The sequence below is a fragment of the Bos indicus x Bos taurus genome, chromosome 13 (assembly GCF_003369695.1).
Source record: "Bos indicus x Bos taurus breed Angus x Brahman F1 hybrid chromosome 13, Bos_hybrid_MaternalHap_v2.0, whole genome shotgun sequence".
NCBI classification, from domain to species: Eukaryota; Metazoa; Chordata; class Mammalia; order Artiodactyla; family Bovidae; genus Bos; species Bos indicus x Bos taurus.
In genome coordinates, this window is record NC_040088.1 from 67,818,443 (window position 1) to 67,839,467 (window position 21,025).

The 21,025-nt window shown below is 54.5% G+C and overlaps 1 protein-coding gene across 3 annotated transcripts in view; it reads left to right on the plus strand.

Annotated features, from left to right (window-relative positions):
• Nucleotides 1-21,025, plus strand: part of GATA3 (GATA binding protein 3) — a 29,923-nt gene that overhangs the window by 1,749 nt on the left and 7,149 nt on the right. Inside the window, exons 1-4 of one of the 3 annotated variants that reach the window (XM_027560176.1) lie at nt 7,482-7,759; nt 8,181-8,815; nt 11,150-11,686; nt 16,732-16,874. In XM_027560176.1, the coding sequence (XP_027415977.1) occupies nt 8,575-8,815; nt 11,150-11,686; nt 16,732-16,874 (921 nt within the window). In that variant the 5' untranslated portion in view covers nt 7,482-7,759; nt 8,181-8,574. Of the gene's footprint in view, nt 1-7,481; nt 7,760-8,180; nt 8,816-11,149; nt 11,687-16,728; nt 16,875-21,025 lie in introns of those variants that run through there. The other 2 variants (XM_027560173.1, XM_027560175.1) reach the window with 2 other exon arrangements.

A 21,025-nucleotide genomic window follows, 5' to 3' on the forward strand; every position in this document is an offset into this window, starting at 1 on the left:
TGGGAAGCTGCCTTTTGCTTTATTTGATGTGGCCATCCTGCCTTTTGCCAACGATATATGAGGTGTGGGTGAGTCCGGGGGCGCAGTAAAGAAAGGGGAGTGGGCGCCTCTAGGGCGCATCAGCGGAGCCTCTCTAAGGCGACCCCAGCAGCGCAGGGCCACCCAGAGAGGTCGGGAATGCGGCAGGGAGCCGGGTGGCTGAGAGCCGCTTTCTCCGAGGTTAAGGCAGTACAAGCCGGGAACCGCGGGAGGTCCTGAGAAGGCCGTGGGGCTGAGTCCGAAGGCCCAGCACTGTCCCGCAGCAGGCTACTCTAACCATTTCTGGGCTGCGTTCAGGTGTGGACTCCTAGTCCGAAGGCTTTCGCGCAGAAAAGTGCATTCCTTTTGTGGTACGTCTTTGTGTGCGGACCAAATATTTCTGATCAACTCTTTTTCTTAATGGTGGGAGTAACTAGAGATTGCTTTACCCACTGCAGGGAGCGGGCCAAGGGAGCCCCAGATTTGAAGTCCGAATCTCCCTTTTTGCTTCGGGCAGCTGGGACTAGAGGTGGTGGCAGGGATGCGGCTGTTGGAAGGACCAGAAAGAAACGTGGCCCAAGGCGCTGGAGCGGAGTTCTCCCTGGGTGTCCGTCGCTGCGGGTGTGCTGGTACACGTGTGCGGTTGCAGTTTTGTTTTATATAACAAATTGCTTGAGGTTCGCGAGGTGGCAGGCAGCGGAGAGCCGAGCGCAAGCCGGGCCCGGAGGGGAGAGGCGGGGGCTGGGCGAAGTGTGAACCCCTGAGAGCCGGGGAGCCCCCCAGATTTTACCCGGAGGTCTCTAGCGTGTCCAAGGAAGACGCGGACACTTGGTGCGTTTAGAAGCTCGCCTCTGCTGACTCCTGGTCGGCACAGATTACCTTTCTCCATTTCCCTGTCCGGGTCATGACGTCCCCAGCCCTCAAAGCGCACTGTCATTGTTCAGCCATCAACATCCCAGTTTTCTGGCAACTCTAGAAAAGTAAAAAACACAGCAGCCCCAGGAGAAAGCCCTCCTCTTCCTGAAATGTCAAAATGAAGTGGTCGGAGGAGAGTTGGCCACGGCTAGCGCCGGGTTCGGGGCTGGCCCCGGGCTTCTAAAGGTGCGGGGCGGTGAGGCAGCTGCGACAGAGCGGGGACACTGGGAGGCGAAGGGAGATGGAGCCGGCGCCCCCCAAATGCGAGGGCCTGGAGTTGACGTGGGTGGATCCCTCATGCTGACTCCTTCCTCGCCTGCGGGGCGGCTGCTCCCTTCCCTGGGTGTCTCGAAGGCTTCAGCCATGACCCGAGGACACCACATCGTGAGAGCTTGGGTTTAGGCGCTGCGGGCCGCTTTAGGAAGTCACTGGTGTTGCTGGGTGGGACACGCGGCCTGTGCCTGGGGACACACCGCGGGGACCTGCTGGAGCACCCCCCATCCTTTCCCTTCTCTCTTGGTTCCACCTGTCTTCTAGGCCCCTAAAGCCAGGAGGGAGGGAGAGGTCGGAGGTGCCCCCTTCCTGCAGGGTGACTCGCAGGCCTTTCGATCCACCCCATCAAGGGGAAATCTTTCTCACCCATCCAGCCCGGGGGCTCCCCCCCGGCCAACCCCTCTGACATGTGCACTGGTAAACTCGAAAAGAGAAATCCCCTCTCCTCCCCCTCCCCCCCTTTCCTCTACACCCCTACCCACCCAATTTTTATCTAGCTACCATCAGGGTTTTTCTCAACCCGGGAGAAAAGCATAGCTTCACAAGGAGGGCCAGGATCCCTCGAAGCTGGAGGGCCCGGCCTGGCGCTGGGGGCGGGTTCTGGGGGGGGCGGGTAATCTTCTGGCTTATCTCCTCTCGGACTTCTCTGGTAGCCCGTTCTGGCCCAGGCGGGTTTCCTTCGAGTTTTAAACGGTGATAGATGAATAAGCGAGGAAAAAAAAAAAAAAGTAAATCTAAGCCACATACCATCCCCAAAGCGCTGGCTCAATTTTCCTGGGCTTCCTGGGCTTGGGCGGGTGGGCGTTGGAGCCGGGAGAAGCAATGCGCGAGCCGCGAGCGCTTTTCGCCTGCGTTCTCGCGGGTTTCCCCCTTGCTGCTTCTACTTCTAGCATCTTTCCTTTGCCAGTCTATTTTGGGATCCCCTTTATTCTGCGTCCCTGCTGGCTAGCTGTATTTCATTTGAACAGCACCGTCAGCACTGCCCACCGCCTGCTTCTCTCCATCATCCTGTGACCCCACTGTCCACTTTCTGCATTTCAGTTCATGCGGGAAAGAGAAAGGGGGCTTGAGAGGCGGCAGAGCTGCAGAGATGTCGTGTAATATGTGTTTAGCCTGCGCTGTCTCGGACGCGGCGCCCGAGCGGGCTCCCCCGCCGTTTCGCTCGCGCAGCCGGGCCTGGCGGTGGCGCCTTGAGCCGTGTCCCCCGCGTAACCCTCTCGCCCGGCAGCCGGCGAGCTGTTTATACAGCTTTACCTGTGCTATTCTCGTATCCAGTAGAAATCCTCGCTCGGCCACGGTAATCTAATCCGAGGGCAGAGGCAGGGAAGGGGGTGGCGAGGCGTGCTCGGTGAAGAGCGAGGTGTGTACGCGCGAGGAGGGGGTTCTCTCCTTTGCCCCTCCTCCCCCGATGGGGAAGGAAACTGGGATGGTTCGGGTGATCGAGATGGGTGTCCGAGGGCTAAGAAGGAAGGAGGCCGTTTTCCACGTCCCTGTCCTGTTTGCTTTTCTCCCTCTAACAGGTAATCGGGGACCCAAGCCGGACGCGTGCTGCCTGTAGGCGCGGCGGTTCCGTGGGCGCCCCGCGGGGCTAGCGAGACCCGGGACGGGATCCTCCCAGTCCAGGACTAGGGTGAAAGCTCTCACTCCGCTTTCAACTTGCCCCTGGAGAACTCCCACATCTAAGACTAGACTGGCAAGGCAGGGAGCCGGCACTTAACCAGATCTTCCCTCCAGGGCCAGCCACTTCTTCCAGAGCGCCGCAGCCGGCGCACGGAATCGAATTAAACGCCTCTTGGCGCTTATTGTCTCTCGCTAATTGCTCCAACAATGGCCACTATAAAAATGGAGACACCCAATTAAAGGCCTTGCCGGACCGCGCTGGGCTCCCGGCGACGAACTGGCCACCGGCCTGGGGCTTGCAGACCGCCTGGGCGCGAACGGGACTGGTGAGGGGCTCTGGCGCCAGCCTCGGCACCTCTGGCCTCCACTTCCTCCCCAGACGCACAACGATCGCGGTCGGTTCACACCATTTTTATTGACCGATCGCAGCCCAGGAAGATTGATCGAGCTGGAAGGGACTTCTCCTCCCCCAGCCCCAGCTCGCCAGGGCCTAGGGGCCGCACAGCAGTTTTTGGCCTTTGCTGTGGCTCTGCGCCCTCCCTGCCCCCCAGCCCCGCAGGTTCCCGGCTTCATTTCTGTCTTCAGCGGCGCGGCCGGGTCCGCCCAAGCCGGCGCCGCGGCTTCGGGGGGAGGGACGCAGCGGCGCGGCCGGGCTCCGCTTCTTTCTCTCGCTTGCAAATATTTGCTGCCTCGCTGGAAATCCGACTATATCGCGCGCGCTCCGCTTGCAAAGTCCTTAAGTAAACACGCTCAAATGACCGCCCCAGGCGGCCCGAGGCACGCTTACTCCCCCTGCACAGGATTAGTAACTTTATGACTTCGACCCCGAGGCTGGCTTTTCTGGTTACCCTCAGTGGGCCGCGCGCGGGCGCCCGGGGCCGCTCTCCAGACACCTCGGCCCCGCGGAGCTCGCCTGGGCGCGCCTGTCGCCAGGCTCGGGTGGGTGACGCTGGCCACGTGGATCTCCGCTCTCTGGGTCCTGCGACCCCAGGGGTGAGCCTGGGGCGGGGGGCACGCTCCTCCTCTCTACGCTACGGGCTCTGGCTCCTTTGCGGGATTGGGTTCCCCACTTGGATCCGATGAGAGCGTCTGAGCTCCCAGGAGGGCGGGTGGGAGGGACCTCAGCTGGAGGGCATGTGTTTGGGAGTGTGTGTGTGTGTGGTGGTGGTGGGGGGGGGGGGGTCCCAGCTTACCCCGACCGAGGAGAGAAAGGAAGGCTCCATTTCTTACCCTTTCCCCAAGAGGGCACACACACCCCGCTCAACTTGACGCCTGAAGCAGCCGCCTCGAGGCCTGGCGTTTCAGATAGGCCAACCGGCTCCCGCCGCCCCACGCTCAGCCCGGGTACCGGTTCCGGGCGACCGGGGATGGACGGTAGACGCGCGGTCGCCGTCTCTGCTTCGGGATGCTCGCCCTAGGGGTCCCAGGCATCCAGACCTCGGCCAGCCCCTTGCTCTGGAGAGGGAGGCCTAGCGCTCTGCAGGAGCCCAGGGCCCTGCTGCTGCGGCGGCGGCGGCGGCGGCAGCATCCTTCTAGGTCTCCACCTCGCTTCCCTGACCCGAGCTCCGCCGGCCGCTCCCGGGGAGGAGAGGAGGGACGGGGGCTCTCTAGACCGGCCCGGGCCGGGGTCCTGGATAGGAGCCCGGGAGGGGGGGCAGGGGGGGCTTCAGATCTGCAGGAGGGCGCTGAGGCGTTTCCGCAGGAGGCTGGGATTAGCTTTGCGGGCTAGGGCAGAGGGGGGCTCAGTACCACCTTTTCTTCCCTTCACCGGGCCTCGAGCCCCCACGCTCCCCCCGTCCGCCCTCAGAGGAGGAAGCCCGGCCTGCATTTGCCCGCGAGGCAGGTCAGGCAGGCGCCGGGCCTGGCCTAGACTCCCGCAGCCCGGCTCTCCGCCTCAGGCCACGCGCCGCAGCCTCTCTCCCGCCTTGCTCCCTTCCCCCCTTCCTTCCGCGTGGGTCCCGGGGCCGACCTCGGCCCTCCCCGCTCGGTAGACCCCTCCTCTCCTTTTCCCTCCCCCCAGCTCTGTACTCAGGGCTCTGGGGTTGGGCCCGTGACGTCAAACCCAGTGTGGCGTCGGCGAGACTGGCCGGCGCGGGCCATCAAAAGAGCAACGTCCTCTTTCCCAATTACCCACTGTCAGTCCGGGAACAGGGGCGGACCGGCTGGGAATTAAATGTTAAATACCCCCTACAGGCTGGCTCCATTACACTGGGCACCCAGCCGCAGGCCCCCACTCCTCTCTGCCAGCCCCAAACCACCCAGACCAAGAAGGGGCTTCGAGATCTTTTATTTTTCCAAGGGTTGGGGGTGGCTCTTCAGGTCAGTGCAGCCAGACTTGGTGCTCGTGATTTAATTAAAATGAATAATACCTCCCCCCAAAGTTTGAGCATTATCAGAGGCGCCACTACACCGGAAGGCCTCCTTCTCAGGGATATTTTCTCTTTGTCTTTTAAAATCGGCTTTAGCCTCTGAAGTTAACGTTTTCAAGTCCTGGCGTCAGCAGCGTCTCTTTCCGAGGATGGGTCCCTTTTATTTCCTGGACTTTCAGGTCTTGGCGCAGAGGACCAAAGAGCTCCGTTTGGCATTTTCCGCGTAGCTTTGAACTGGGGTCCGGCTAGTGTCGGCGGGTCCTAGATCAACGCGCCAAGATGCCCTTTTCTTTTCTTTTTTTCCGCCTCTGCAGCCATCCTTAAGCTGAATCTCGGGACTTTTAGCAACAATGTGTATGAGTCCGTTGTCCTTGTTTATGGAGCGGTTTCCGGTGGATGTTAGGCAGAAGCTAAATAATTAAAAGGTTTGGAGAGCGCGGTGAGCAGGAGAGGCTGGCAGCTTGACTGGCCCTAGAGAGACGTGGTCAGAATGAAGGAAAATCGATGCTCCTTTACTGGGCCACCCTAATAAGCAGGGACTAAGTGGGCTCAGGAGAAACATGGGGAGGGGGGTTAATTTAGGGACTTTCTTACCGTTTCGTGTCTAGAAACTCAAGCTGATGTTTCTAACAAACATCTAACAAACGTCAGCTTTAAGAAAATGGAGACTCAAGAAAACTTCCACGTCAGGAAGAGCCACGTTTCCACTATTTCTTCCAAATGAAATTTGTTAGTCTTTCTACGAGGATTGTATATTAAAGCAGGACAGCCCGCCCCCCACCCCACCCCCACCCCCGCTCCATACACACACCGAGTTAAGGTTGAATATGGGTGGTTTTCTTTCACCTCAAGGAAGGAATCCTCTAGCACTTTAAGGGATGGTCTCTTCTATGTTGACTTTTTTTTAGGTGTATTTGTAGGGAATTGTCACGGGGTGGGGTAGAGAAGCGAAGAGGGAATAATGCCTTCCAATTGAACCCCAAATCAAACTGTCAGTACCGTCCGTGGCAAAGCCTGAGGGAGAACCCACGCTCTCTCCTTGCACACATTGCCCTGAGGGGAGCCGCGGGTGGAACCTTGAGACTTCGCTTCCCGCCCGACTCTAGCACACCCGGGCCGCTTTCTGGGGCCAGACGGCTGCAGCAGCCTGAGCGCCGCTAGGGGATGCAGTGGCTCAAAGCACCGAGACCGGCCAAGGAGGTTGCAGCCCGCGGGGCTGTCCAATCGCGGCCGCGCCGCAGCCTCGCGCGCTGATTGGCCCCTTCTCGGCCCCGCCCCGGGCGCCCCGCCCCTTCGCCGGGCTGTCTCTGATCTCTGCTGCCTCCGCCCGAGGCTGCGAGGCCGGACCGAGCTAGTCCCGCGAGCTGCGGGGCCCCGGGGAGGTCGCCGCAGTCCTGCCCGGCGGCCCGGGTGGGGGCCGCAGGAGGGGGCTGGGGAAAAACGCCGGGAGCGGGAGTAAATAGGGCTCTGGGCGGGGAAGAGGGAACAAGTTGGGTAACCGGAGCAAAGACCCGAGTGCTTGGGGAACCAGAGATTCTCACCTCCCCCCCTTCTCATCCATCACTACTGTCACTCTGGTCAAAAGCACGCATTGATTACGAATATTAGGTCTGGAAGGGACAGCTGCAACAGCTGAGACATTCTTGCCAGGGGCTTGTGAACGCCAGAGGCTGGGAGAATGTAGACCACGACCACCAAAAAGTTGCCACCGACATTTCAATCAAAGTCACATTCCGCCCCGCCCCCGACCCTCCCTTGCCCCCCCAACTCTCCCCCAGTTCCTCAATTTCTTAGGCAGTTCTCAAGAGACGCATATCTCCATGTATTCTGACATTACATTTTTTTTTTCCTGACCACTTTTACTTGCAGAGACCTCACATCAATAAACGACCCAATACCTTGGAATGAATGCAAAAAAAAATGTTTGCTCATTTTAAAAGTCTGAAAAAGAAGGGCCGTCTGTAGAATAAACTTCATGAATGGGGCAGACCGGTGTCCCCGGTACGGAATAATCCAGCGAGCCGGAATGAATTGGCAGGAGCCGGAGCCACATTTAAAGGGCCAGAGCGCGTATTCCCTCCTGCCCGCCCCCTCCGCCCCGAAGCCCGTGGCGCGCCTAGCCCACCCTCCCCGCTGCCCCTCCGCCCGGGCTGCCCTCCGCGGCGCCCCTTTCCGGTCAGTGGAGGGGCGGGAGGAGAGGTGGGGGTGGGGGGTGAAGTCCTGAGCGGGTTTGGGTTGCAGTTTCCTTGTGCTGGGATCCTGTCCCCTCCTCGCCAGCGCCAGGCTCCTCCCCCGGCGGCGCGGATGACACTAGAACCTCCTTAAGTTCCGTCGCGCCACAGCTGTCTGCGAACACTGAGCTGCCTGGCGCCGTCTTGATACTTTCAGAAAGAATGCATTCCCTGTAAAAAAAAAAAAAAAAAAAAATAGGGAGAGAGAGAGGAAAAGAGAGAGAGAGGGACGGCGAGCGCGCGAGGCAGAGCGAGCCACGCAATCTGACCGGGCAGTTTCTGCTCTCCCGGTCGCACGCCTCCTTCTCTTCCTCTCTGCTCCTCGCTACCCAGGTTGGTACTGGCGACTTTTTTTTTTTTTAACTTTGATTTGTTTTCTCTCTCCATTTGGGAGGACTTTAAAACACGGAAAACTCAACCCTCCTCTTTCGGGGAGTTTCTGGAGGCTGGAAAGTCGGTCCTGGGACCTGGGTCCCCGGAGGGAGGGAGCTGTCGTTCAAGTGGGAACCGCTCAGTCAGTCCCGGGATCCCGGGAGAGCCAGGCAGCTGGGGATGCGCTTGGGAGACGTCGGGTCCTTCGCTGCCTCCCGGTTTTCCGAGCTCCGGAGGGGGCGTGCGCGAGTGCGCGCGTGTTAGCGTGTCCCGGGGGCGCGGGCGCGGGGCAGGACGGCTCGAGGGGAGGAGATGCCACTTCATAAACTCAGGTGCTAAGTGCTTAGGATCTCATCCAGGTCTCCCCTTCTCTCCTTTGCAGGTGGCCCAGAAAGACTCAGTCTTGGAGCCGCCGAGGAGCCCCCGGTGAACAGGAGCCTCACTTGCAGAATTCTAGCCAGTCCTCGCTTCCCTTTTACAATTTGGCCCGTTTTTGTCCTCCCGTACCTAATTTTGGGAATTTCTTTCTTTTTTTTTTTTTTCTTCCTCTTCTTCTCTTTGCTAAACTACCCCGCAAAGATTTATTTTTTTAAAAAAATCTCACTTACTCACCTTTCCTTCCCTGCTTTCCCATTCCCCCACTGAAAACAAATCCTTAAACGACCCCCGCCCCTCCGACGGCAGGAGCACCTGCGGAGCCTCGGAGCCCCCAACCGCCCTCTCTCTCCGCGCGCGGGTTCCGGGCCCGGCGAGAGGGCGCGAGCGCAGCCGGGGCCATGGAGGTGACGGCGGACCAGCCTCGCTGGGTGAGCCATCACCACCCCGCGGTCCTCAACGGGCAGCACCCGGACACTCACCACCCGGGCCTCGGCCACTCCTACATGGACCCGGCGCAGTACCCTCTGCCCGAGGAGGTGGATGTACTTTTTAACATCGACGGTCAAGGCAACCACGTCCCGTCCTACTACGGAAACTCGGTGAGGGCCACTGTGCAGAGGTATCCTCCGACCCACCATGGTGAGTGCGCCCCGAGTGCGAGGACCACCCCTCCCCCGACCGGCTGTCCGGGCTCCCCGGGTCGGGGAGGCAGGGAGGGACCAGGGGGTGGGGAGAGCCGGCCAAAGCCCCCTCAAGTGCCGCTGCTGCTCCATTTAAAAAACTGGGGCCCGGAAATGGGCGAGGAAGGCGTCTCGATCGTCGCTAGAGTCTGTTTTTCAAAACAGTCACAGCAGGCGCCTTTGCGCGGCTGCGGCCCGGGGGCCTGGCGCTCACCTGGCGGGCGCCGCGCGGCAGCCCTCTGTCCCGGCGCGGCCGCGGCTTTTGGGGCCTGGGAGGTCTGGGGCGCCGGGAGAGCCGAACCTCCGCCTCCGCCGGTCACCGCTCCCCAGGCCGGGCATCCGGCGCGGGCCAAACTTGGCTGGGGCTTAGTTCTTTCTAGGGGCTTCGCTCCCCCATTTATCCCGTGGTTCTCTCTCGGGGGCTTCTGCCGGCGTGCCTCGGTGTGTTTCTCCAGCACATTTCCAGAAGGGCCCAAGGAATGTATTTATTCCCCTCGCTGTGTTTCGGCCTTTGCCTAAAACTAGTGCATTTGGTTTTTAGGCATATCTCCTAACTCCTAGGCTCCGAGGAAGGGGATTCTGGTGCTTGACCAGGTTTTGGTGGAAAGACTACCATTTTAAGTTTGAGATGTTTGGGATTTCCTAGATTCCCGCCTGCACAGAATTTTCCTGCGTCTATGCTTTTTGGTTGCCTCCTTGCCTGCTCCCGGCAACTCTTGCCTTTCTCTCTCCTCCTGCCTGCAACTGACCCATAGGGTCCCAAAGAAGATTTAGGATCCATCAGGGTTTCCTTCTATGAATGCAATTCCAGTATTTTCTTTTTTCTTTCTCTTTTCATCTTGAGAAGTTCGGGGGAATTCTGAAATGGTAAAGAGAAACCCAGCCCTATGTAGCTGAGGGGGAAAGCTCTCACACTTTCCACCTGTAAGTGGGTTCCCAAAGAAAAAGTAGGAGCAACATTTTAGGTGGAGGAACTGTGCGATGCTCTCCTGGAGATCCGCCCTGGCTCCCCTGCTTAGGTCGCAGGGCTGGGGCTGATGACAGAGCCCCTGTGGGAGCCGGCGTTCTCACTCTGCTGTCACCAGGCTTTAAACAATTGTTTCTGCAGAGGGGGTGCTCTTTGCCCTCGTTCTGTGCACATCAGCAGTTAAGTGGAAATGAGGTAAATGCAGCCTTAATATTATTTACTATACGACTTCCTGCATAATGTGAAGCATGACCCTCAGTGTTCAGAGAACTCTCCTTCCCCCTCGTCTCCCCTCCCCTTCCTCTCTCTGAAGATTTTAGTTTCAGTATTGTTCTTAATGGTTAAATAGAATGTCAAACGCTGAGATAGGTACTGGATTAAAAGATCAATAAGTGTGTGGATTTGCACTTGCCGTGTAGACTTACCCCTCTCAGAGTGACTTTTGGTCTGAGTTAGGGCTGCCTTATGGCTCTGTATTTTAAAGGAGGGCTCAGTTTACTGCGTGTGAGCGAAATAGACACAGAAACTGGAATTTTGTGTCTCTGGGGCTCAGGTGAAAATTCTTATATTACCCTGGTGGAATCACAACCTTAGGGTTGAGATGGGCCTGTTGTTTTTTTTTTTTTTTCAGTAGGATTTGGGAGGGTGACAAAGGCAGACAAAAGTGCCATCTCAGGGTCTAGCCTTGGAAACTTTCTCCAAAAGCCTGAGCAATTAATTTTGCTGCAAATCTCATTTCAGGCCTGGTCATTTATAGGCCAGCAGTGAAGTAGGGGTACATGGAAGTCACCCTAAAACGGTCCTTCCCCTCTCTTCCAAACCTTATCCTTCCTGCTCTGGGCCTGGGCCGCTGGGTCCGTGTGTCCTTCTGGTTTTGAGTGGTCCTGCAGCCGGGCTCACCCCTTTAGGCCTCATCCCTCACAGCCCACCCTCTTATCAAGCTGCCTGGGATTAGGTCTAGGCTAGGGGCCGCTGGGTCATTGAAGGAAACCAATAAATCAAGTCAGGTTCCAGAGAGGGACCTCGGGGCTGTGATTTAGAAAGTGTATTTGGAGAGGCCAAGAAAGCCAGGGCCCCTTCTTGCTCCATCGCAGCAGGTCTCAAGGGTCAGATGCAGGCCCTTGATTCCCTGGATCTGGTGGGACCTTGGTGTGGGAGACGGGTGAAAGGGGTGTGCTGGCCCAGGTACTGCTGGGGCCAGTCTGTGTTGAGGTTGTCCTGCTGCCGGGGCAGGGGCAGGGGTGGAGGGCGCGAACGCCCCCCAGTGCCTTTGGGGGCTGCTCTCACCTGCCTGTGTCTCTCTCTGGCCCCTTCCCTCCCCTACAGGGAGCCAGGTGTGCCGGCCACCTCTGCTGCACGGATCCCTGCCCTGGCTGGATGGTGGCAAAGCCCTGGGCAGCCATCACACCGCTTCGCCCTGGAACCTCAGCCCCTTCTCCAAGACGTCCATCCACCACGGCTCCCCGGGGCCCCTGTCGGTCTACCCGCCGGCCTCGTCCTCCTCCCTGTCAGCGGGGCACTCCAGCCCACACCTCTTCACCTTCCCGCCCACCCCGCCGAAGGACGTCTCCCCGGACCCATCCCTGTCCACCCCGGGCTCCGCCGGCTCCGGCCGCCAGGACGAGAAGGAGTGCATCAAGTACCAGGTGCCGCTGCCCGACAGCATGAAGCTGGAGTCGGCACACCCCCGCGGCAGCATGGCCACCCTGGGAGGGGCGGCGGCCTCGGCCCACCACCCCATCACCACCTACCCACCATACGTCCCCGAGTACAGCTCTGGACTCTTCCCGCCCAGCAGCCTCCTTGGGGGCTCCCCCACCGGCTTCGGGTGCAAGTCGAGGCCCAAGGCGAGATCCAGCACAGGTAGGAACCTTCTCTCCCCCAGAGACCCTTCCCCCTTGCCCCCCAGCCCCCTCCACAATCTGAAATCCCAGGCAGGGACGAGAGAGCCCGCCTTCCCAGTTCTTCCATGGGGAGAGAAGGAGGTGTGTCTTGTCTCGGTCCTGTCTTCAGAGCAGAGGGCAAGTGGGATCTGGTTGAAAAGGCCCCCTTAGAGCTGGAGAAGGAAAAAGATAAACAAAAACAAACCCCCATCTCCTGCTTGTCCTGCGGGGGTATTGGTGGGTGCTGGCGGTAACCTTTAGTCAGTTTGCAAGCCCAAATGGAAGGCGAGGGAATAAATCTTTAGTGTTTAATGCTAAAACGAAACCTCCTGAAACCCAAACAAAACAGGTCCCTCCTCTGACCCCCCTGGCCTCTGTGTCCTGGCTCTCTCCCTCTGCTCAGCTCGGAGGGGGTCAGGCAGTCACCGGAGGACAGCCCTTGACACAGACATGTATAAATAAAGTATGTGTATATTTTTCGCTGGGGGCGGGACCCTGGCAAAAGCAGGACACACATTCTCTCCGTGGCAAAGGGGGCTCGAATCCTGACTTCTGGGTAGAGAGGGGAGCTCCGCCCTGGGGAAGCAGTTCAGTGACAATCAGAAGCGCTTGTTACCTGCAGTGTCTTTGGCTACTGGGAGCCCATTGCTAGGCAGGGGCAGGAAGGCGTCTGACGACCTACTCCCCGATTGATCTGAAGCCAGAGGGGTTAGGAAGGACGTAAAAAGATTCCCCAGGTGCCTGTCTCTGCTTCCTCTGCTCATCTGCTTACAGAAGAGCACCGTTCCCGCCGCCCCCCTAAAATTGAGCTGCATGTGTGGTGTAGAGGCTGGCATGAAAGGAAATGCAAAGCCCACACAAAATATTTTTTTTTGCTTTAAAAATAAAATAATCCACTACCCATGTCGAAGTGGCTGAATCAGTCGGGGGTTCTTTGAGATGCCTTTTCAATGTATTCCTTTTTTTCCAAGATGGTTTTGGGAAGATTGGCGTGTCTCTTTGGGAAATATCCATTTCAGGGTAGGTGTCTGTCCTGGTCTGTCCTAACTGGCTACCTCCCCAGCCAGTCTCTCTACAGACTCTGTAGGCACTGAAGTGGTGGAAATCGCTTGTCTTTTCTGGATGAGACAACCAGTCTTGAAACAGAGCTTGCAAAACCCGGGTTTAGAAAACTTCCGAGCGAGGGCTATGGGCGCCCCAGTGACCATGAGATCAGTTTCCAGGATTTTTTTTCTAGGGTGACATTCACTCCGACTGCCTGGGCAGGACTGTCTCTATTTAGTTGATATGTTTCAGCTAATCCAATTATTTTCAGACTGCTGCACGCGACAGTTGCATTGTTTATCCCGAGCCAGGAACTTCACTAGAGCCCGGATGCGGTTAGGCTGACAGAAAAACTCAGACCTGCATGTTCAGTACATGAAAGTCGGCCGAGGGAGAGGGAGGCGGCGGGAGGAAGGGAGGACAGGCAGGAAAGCGGGGAGCGGAGGGTCCCCCGAAGCGCGGAGGGGGAGGTTGTTGATCAAGGCTGGACGGCTGCTGGCAATAAGAGCCAAACCTGTGCAGTTTTGAGGTCAGGGTGGGATTTTTTTTTTAAAGTTCTCTTTTCTGGTAGGGCTGAAAAGTTGGGGGGAAGATCGTGGTCTCTGAGGCTGGAGTGGTGGTTTGTGTGGGGGGGAGGGGACAGAGTGACTTTTCCAAATGCCTTTGGTCCTCTGCCCTCATTTTGGAGTTTGATTCCCCCCCGCCCCACTCTGTCGTGCGCACCTTGAGCCTGGCTTTGTCACTTTCCTGGAGACTCGGGACATTGGGGAGTGGTGGGGGAGAGGGTTGCGGTTTCCCTAAACCAGAACCAGGGGCACCTATATACCTATTTTCTTTTTTTGGGTTGGGGAGAGAGTAGAGGAGCCGATTTAAATTTGGCTTTTGACTTCCTCCTCCCTATTGCTTTCTCACAGTTTGAGAAAAAAAAAAAAAAAATCCTGGGCCCGCACACATGGGCAGTGAGGGAGTTGGGACTTTCGGGAGTGTGGCGCATGCAGGGGAAGTTTCCAGACTCCTAAGAAGGGTAGAAGGGGTGGGAATTAATGAGAAGGGGACTCTCTTGGTTTTTAGTGGTTGCTTTTTTTTTTTTTTTTAATTTAACCTCTTCTTCACAATCGCCTGAAGGAGGAGCCCAGAGAAGAGAGGGTTGTCGCATTTTGGAGAAACGGTTGAGCTGTGGTTTAGAGCACCTATTGCTTCTAACACCCGGGCTGTCGGGCTGGGATGTGTCTTTGCAAACACGAGACTATAAGCCGTTTTTCTTCAGCAGGGGAGGGGGGGACCAATTCTTAGCTCTCCCCGGCTCCCCTCCATCGTGGGGCGTGCCACTCCCCCCTTTTTCCTCTGCAATTTCCGTACCCCTTTCCATCTAACTCCAGGCTCAGGCTTACAGTCAGAGGCAGAGGGGTGTCTGAAAATGGCTGTTGAATGCTAAGAGGCCTGCGGTTGTCACCTTAGTGCGAGGTGTCTGTCTGAGCTGCTCACACCAGGCACTGAACGCGGAGAAAGAGAGGAGGAGACAGTCAGGGCCTCCCTAAGGAAAACTGGTTGTTTGCTGAAGTCACAGATTAGAGGCAACAAGGAGAGAAGAAAAAAAAAAATAATAAGAGAAAACCAACACGAGGCAATCGCGAACTTGCCGAGTGAATCAAGACAGAAAATTGCTCTAGTGTGCAGAGCCTCGCTGGAGAGGCAACCGTTGCTGGCTTTCAAAGTCCCTCAGAAAAGGAAGCTGTCATCCTCCCTGCCACCTGACAAAGGAAAGGAAATCAGACTGATGGTGTCAGGCGGGGACATCCCCGGCCCAGGTGCCCGGGAGTGGGGCCGTCCAGCCCAAGCTGCTGGTGATGGAGGAGGCTTGGGGTCCCGGAGACACCCCCAAAGGTCTGGGGTGTGAGACAGTGGGGAGCCTGAGGCCCCTGTCTCTGCAGGTGGGGGAGTTGGTATGGGCTGGACAGTGGGCACAGATGCCAGGAGAGGCTGGGTTGGGCTGGTGGGCATGGCTGCCCCCAGGAGAGGCTGGGCCCGCCCCGCGGCAGGCAGAAGGGCTGGGGGCCCCTGGCTGCCTGTGGCCACTCCTCGCCCACTCGCCCTTCCCTCCTTCCTCTGCGCCTCCGCACCTTCAGCGGCCGCATCCCTCCAGTTTTGACCCCAGAGCAGAGGCGTCCGCTTGTGACTCAGCCCAGAGCCTGCTGGGTGCCTTGCAAGCCCTCCTGGCCGCTTAGGGCCATGCTCGTGTGGATCATCATGGGGCTGCTTGGAAGGCTCTCTGTAGACCCCGGGTTTCTTAAGAACCTTTTTGGTAGGGGGAACAAAAAGTGAAATCTCGTTACTCCTTCACTTTTTTTTTTTTTTTTGAGAAAAGCAAAGTGGATGAAACTCCTGAGTACCTCCAGCTTGTAAAAGGAGGCCACAGCCACTTTCATTTCCAAAAGTCCGTTTCCTTCCCCAGAGCCCGTTTCTGGAGAAGAGCCCAGGCTCTGGGGGTGTCCATTCCCTGCCACCCCTCATGCTGGGTCTGGGGCTTTCCTAAACCTGAGCAGGGCCCTGGGCCCTGGGCTGGCCTTGCCCTCCAGGGGCAGTTGGCTCCCTCCCCCACCCCCATCCCGTCTTCCGGGTAGTTTGGGGTCAGCTGATTAATCTTTAAAAACAACTGTTAGGGGCTCATCTTTCCCACCATCCCCAAGCCTTCCCCCAGCACCTGGGAGATCTCCTGTTCTTGAAGGGACCAGCTCCGGTTGGCTCCGTCTGGGAGGGCTGTGAAGCTGGTGTGTCTTCCTCAGGGGAATGAGCCCCCCAGGAGTGGGGCAGGTTCTCCCAGAAACCTTCCTCCACTTCCTCCCCCTGCAGAAGTTCAGAAGAGCTGGCAGGCAGCTCCTACAATAGCTTCTGGAGGGCTTCCCCGTGGGGGCTTCCCCTCTGGGGGCTTCCCCTCCAAAGGTGGGCCTGGTCACTCTCCAGCCCCTAGAGTGAGCGTTGTTCCAACCTGGCCTGGCCGGTTTTTTTGTTGATTTTGTTTGTTTGTTTTTTTGGAAAAAGAGCAACTGCAGGCAGGCCTTGGTTAATGAGCCGACTGAGGGCCTCCCTTCCCCCTCCCCAAACTGGCCCATCCTCCTGATCCACTCGTCACCTCTTAACACGTCCCTTGGTTCTCTCTCCCTCCCCCCATCTCCAGCTCCCTCGACTTCAAGACGCCTCTGTGTGCCTCTCCAACCCTTCAGACTGGAGTTTCCGGGGCTGGGAACCCACAGAAAATCTGGGCCTTTTCTAAACAGAGAGATGGTGGGGAAGGAGTGGGCCCTACGGGGTCTTCATCTTTTCATTGCTAGCCAGGGACGTTTACAGTTTCATTGGAAGTAAAACCTAAAGCCCTCGCTGCTAAAAATCAGTCAGCCAATTGATCCATGTGTTCATCTGTTTATTATCTGTTTTCTCGATCTAGCCATTGATGAATCTTTCCTTTGGCCTCATCCTGATCGTCATTATTTAATCAATCTGTATAGACAGACCTGGTGATGAGAATGGATCATCTTTGTTTTCCTCTGAGGGAAATGAAAGGGGTGTTTAGCTTTTGCCATTGTCTGGGGCTCAGGATTTTCCCAGGGAACTGTTTCAAGTTGAAATCCGCCTTCCTCCTAGGCTCTGCTTCATCTTTCCCATCGAGTGGGGCCGGCCCCGGACAGGTGTCTGTTGCTTCTGATTCCTGTGTCACTTCTTGGGCCAGGGAGCTGTGTGTGTGTGTGTGTGTACATGTGTGTGCCTGTGAGTACATACATGCATGTATGCGTACATGGGAATGGTCAGGCCATGAGAGGGCTGAACAGTCATTCTTTTTCAAGGGAGCTGGAGGTGAGAAAGTTCCGTAAAAGAAGAAAAAGAGGAAAAAGAAAGTTGTCTATTTAGCTTTCTTTCCCTAATTCTGCTGGTAGCTTTTTCGTGTGTCTTCCGTAAGTGACTTATGTGTGATGTTGTTTTCAGAAGGCCGGGAGTGTGTGAACTGTGGGGCGACATCCACCCCTCTCTGGCGACGAGACGGAACCGGGCATTACCTGTGTAACGCCTGCGGGCTCTACCACAAGATGAACGGACAGAACCGGCCCCTCATCAAGCCCAAGCGAAGGCTGGTGAGTTGTCCCTGGGGCAGCCCTGACCTGACACTCTCCATTTTGTGTCTTTAATTTCCCCTCTTCAGGAATGAGAGCTTTCTGCAGGAAATTGGCAGGACGGCTCAAAATCGTGTCAGCTGGCTTGGGGTAGCTTTCCCCTTGTCTTTGTTTTTTCTTTTTTTCAAATTAAATATACAGGAAAGTGTTCTGTCTCTCTCTCTATCGCCCCCTTTATGGTTCTTAAGTCACTTACTACATTTTTAAGGATGCCGACTTCTGATTTATCCAATCTTAAATATCTTCGTTGATAGAAGGATTGCTTTAACGGGACCAGGGTGACGGATTGAAAGTGTGTTGATAGCCACAGTTTCACAGAGAAGGTTAGTAGGTGGGTGGAGGCTCCCAGGTGCCACCCAGAACTTGTTTCTGGAGTCGCAGAAGGGGTCTCCCAGGAAGTGATGATGGTCTCAGTGCTGCCTTAGTGCCCCGGATGAGATCTCACGTGGCCAGGGCTGTAAGATGAATGGGGCTCATTAACTGCATCGCGCAAGCAGCAGCCGGTGGCCTTTGTGGAGTTTTTCTTCTTCCGTGGTCTGTAGAATTGAGGAATTGCCACAGGTAAACACAGGGGAAAATGGATTTCTGTCCTGCTCCCTGGTCTCTCCTAGCATCTAGTCTGATTTTCCCTTTGAACTCTCGCCAGCCCGGTGGCTGTTTCCTCTCTCCCCCTCTTTTTTCCCTTTCTTAAACCTCTTGACCCCTAGGAATACTTGAGAAAACCTGGCACAAGCAAGCACATATAAGGAAAACTAGCAGGAGAGGTTCATTTGCAAACTTGTCTTTGGAACCTCAGGCCAGATTGAATAGCAAGTGTATGTAACAGACAAATAAAAGCAAGCTTGGCAAATGATAACTCTAACCACAGTCAAGAGATCAAAATGCTTTTTGTGGTGATGACATTCACCAGATGGAGAGGGGAGGAGGGGAATTTCCCCTTGCCGATGAATGGATGAAGTAGCATCCCTCAGATTGTAAGGTGGACCCCTCCAAATCCTCTGCATTCTTTTAAAAGAATTATTTGTTTTCCTCATTAGGTTTTAGTGCAAATCAACACCTTTCACATCCTCTTCAGAAGAATGAAAATCTTTCTAGGGATGGCCATGCCCACGTGACTTTAATTTTTGGCCATCCTAGGTCTCCAGGCTTTATTTTTTCTGATCTTTGCCCCCGTCTCCAGCTTTCTCAACCTTCTCCCGACTTGTCCCCATGCTCTTTGGTACTTTTTTTTTTTTTCCTTTCTCTCATGTGCAAAGCTAACTTCCTAGGAAAAAGCTGCCGGATATCTGAGCTCTGGAGATAACTCATAAACAACAACTCAGCTTCCCCAACCTAAACATCAAGATGTTTGAACGTATCAGAACAAGACGTTGTTTGAAAAAAAAAAAAAAAAATGACTGGAGGTGTTAGTGCAGAATGAATATGATCACACCACAAAAGAATGTTCTGAATCACTCCAAACCTGGCCTTAGGAAAAAAAGAGAGAAGGGGGGGAAAAAAGAAAAGAAAAAAAGGAAAGAAAACTAACAACAAAAACTTTCTTTTTAAAATAAATCATGACATCATGATAATCGGGCTCTTTTTAAAAGGTAAAGAAGAAATAGAGAGCAGTAAAGTCTCAGACCCCGTGGTTGTTTGGTTGATGAGCAAGAATGCATTTGACATTTTCTCGAGGTTTCTTCTGTCTGAGGTGGATTGCCTAGGAGGGCTAGACTTGCATTTTATATAGTTTTGTCCTCATTCATCTTTCGTAAGAAATCTCTAGAACTCTGAGTAATAATCGCTTTTAATTGTAGAGTTCCTTTGCTGTCACATGTGAAGCTGTCTTTTCTTTCTTACTCATCTCTTCTGGGTGGTTTTATATTTTTAGTTCCATAGAATTCATATGCTCCAGAGAGACACTGGGGGCCCATTCAGGATATATATGCATATATTTTTAGCGCTTAGATGTATTTGACTTCTGAGTATCTAGAACTTCTTTTTTTCTTTCCTATATTTCCCTGTCTCTCCTTCCCGGCTCTGTCTCTCCAGTTTGCAGTTTCTGCTTTGCACTGAAGACCACTCCACCCCTTGGTAGATGCATATCTAACACCAAATAAACTCAGGCTATGCCGGAAATAGGAGAAGGGAAGACCCATAGAAATTTTTATTCCTAGTGGTGGAGGATTTTCATAAATCTCTAGCTTGCTTTATCAATACACTTTGTCTTCTGCTAGTGAACCAAACAGTGTGACTTTCAGAGCTTCCGTATAAATTCACTGAAAGTCTGAGCTTGCTTAGGTTCATGATACCGTCAAGATACTATAAAGGGTTATACCACGAGGCTCGTTACTCGGAACTCTTAATTTTGTTGGCTGATGTTTTGTGCTTGAACCATCCCTTTCCAGTTGTTGGGCTGAGAAATCCAGTGCTTGAGTAGATATTAGTCTGTTATATCCAAGTATTTCTTTTAAAGTGTAGAAAACCAGTCCAGGATGATAATCATCGGATGGTAATGTAATTGTCAAAATCCTTAAGCATCAATTTCATAACTTCATTTTCTTCCCAAAAGTGTACAAGAACACCAGTTAAGTCTTAAACGATCATGTTTCATAAAGGCGGGTGGACAGAGGCTTGTGGAATGAGAGACAGCACTTTTGGACTGGGGTGAATTATTTTCCAAATGGACTACTCAAAAGTAGAACCTTCTCAGTTACGAGGGAGAAGGGCTGTTTCCTTTTTAGTTCCACAGAACACAGAAACTAAGAATTACCGGGGGGAAAAAAAAGGCAAAAAAAAAAGTGCCATAGCTCTGGTATTTAAACCTGTAGCAAAGGGGAGCATCTTTGGGACAATTTAGTAGCTTTGAAAGGAAAGGAATCACCCTGGTTCATTCAGAATTGCCTCCGGGTTTTCCATATCTGGCCACTTTGAGTGTTTGGCTCAAGTTCTTGCTGGATAAAATATTGATGGAAAATCTCACCCTGATCCCTGTCATTTTGTTCCATGCTCTCATAACCATGCCAGAATTTTCTTGATAAAGAGCAGCTAAATTCTTTTTCTTTCTCTTGCCTTTGATAATGTTTTTGAGTCCAGGGACAGAAATAATTTTGCAGTTGAAAATTTATTTTTGTGTTACAGGGAGTAGTGAGGAGATGAGAGGGGTTACCAGGGACCCACCTCCATTTTCTTTCAAAAGTTTTTGGGCTTAAGTTTATTTTTTTTCTGAGTATGGGTGCAGGGAATAGTCCCCTGATGCATTTAAGTACGTCAAAAAGTGAAAGAAAAATCTCCCTTTTAAAGGAAATGAAGGCTGTGACACAATCAAATAATGAAAATTCAGCTTGGGACTGACATCTGACCTGTGACCATTTGGCTCTGTGAAGAGCGTATAGGAAACTTTCCAGGGAGTCAGATGAATTGAAGGCAGAAGTGGGGCCCATGTTCCTGGTGGACTGCAGAAGTCCTTGTTCTTCTTAGTTTGTCTCATTAACTGAAAACCACTTAAAGAGGATGAAGATGGCTGTTACCACGAGTTGGCCGAATCTGAAAGCCTGAGCCGTACACATTTAGGATAGCTGCAGATGGGCTGGGTCTGGCTCACTTATGGTGTTCTGGTTTGGTGCTCTCTCTGTGGCCCGCCCCACGTGTGTCAGTCACATATGCACAGACATTCTCTCACACTGTCAGCACCCTGCTCTCCTTATCATCTAGCAGTTCTTTATTTGGGATCTAGAAGGCACTTCTGATGCTTGGGTTTCCTCTTCCTTGGCTGTTAGTCTCTTGTGATGACCAGTATTCTTGTTGAGAGCTGTTTTTCTGGGGAGTCACTCTTCGAAAGGACCTCCTGGAGGCCTGGTGAAGAAAGCCACAGAGAGCTTGGTACCCAAACATGTCTAGTTAATTCCAAAAATTATTGCAACCCATAAAAATGAAACATCTGGTAGACTTTGTAGGAGGTGGGGATAGCTTGTGATTTAGAGAGGTAGGGTCAGCTTTCTGATCCTCCCAAATTCTTCACCCCAGGGGACAGCAGGCTACCTACTGACCACCGGCCCATGGTCTGATCTACTCCTAGGCCAGTGGGTCAGCTGTAATTTTCCTCTTGACACAGCTTTTGGGGATCTTTATTA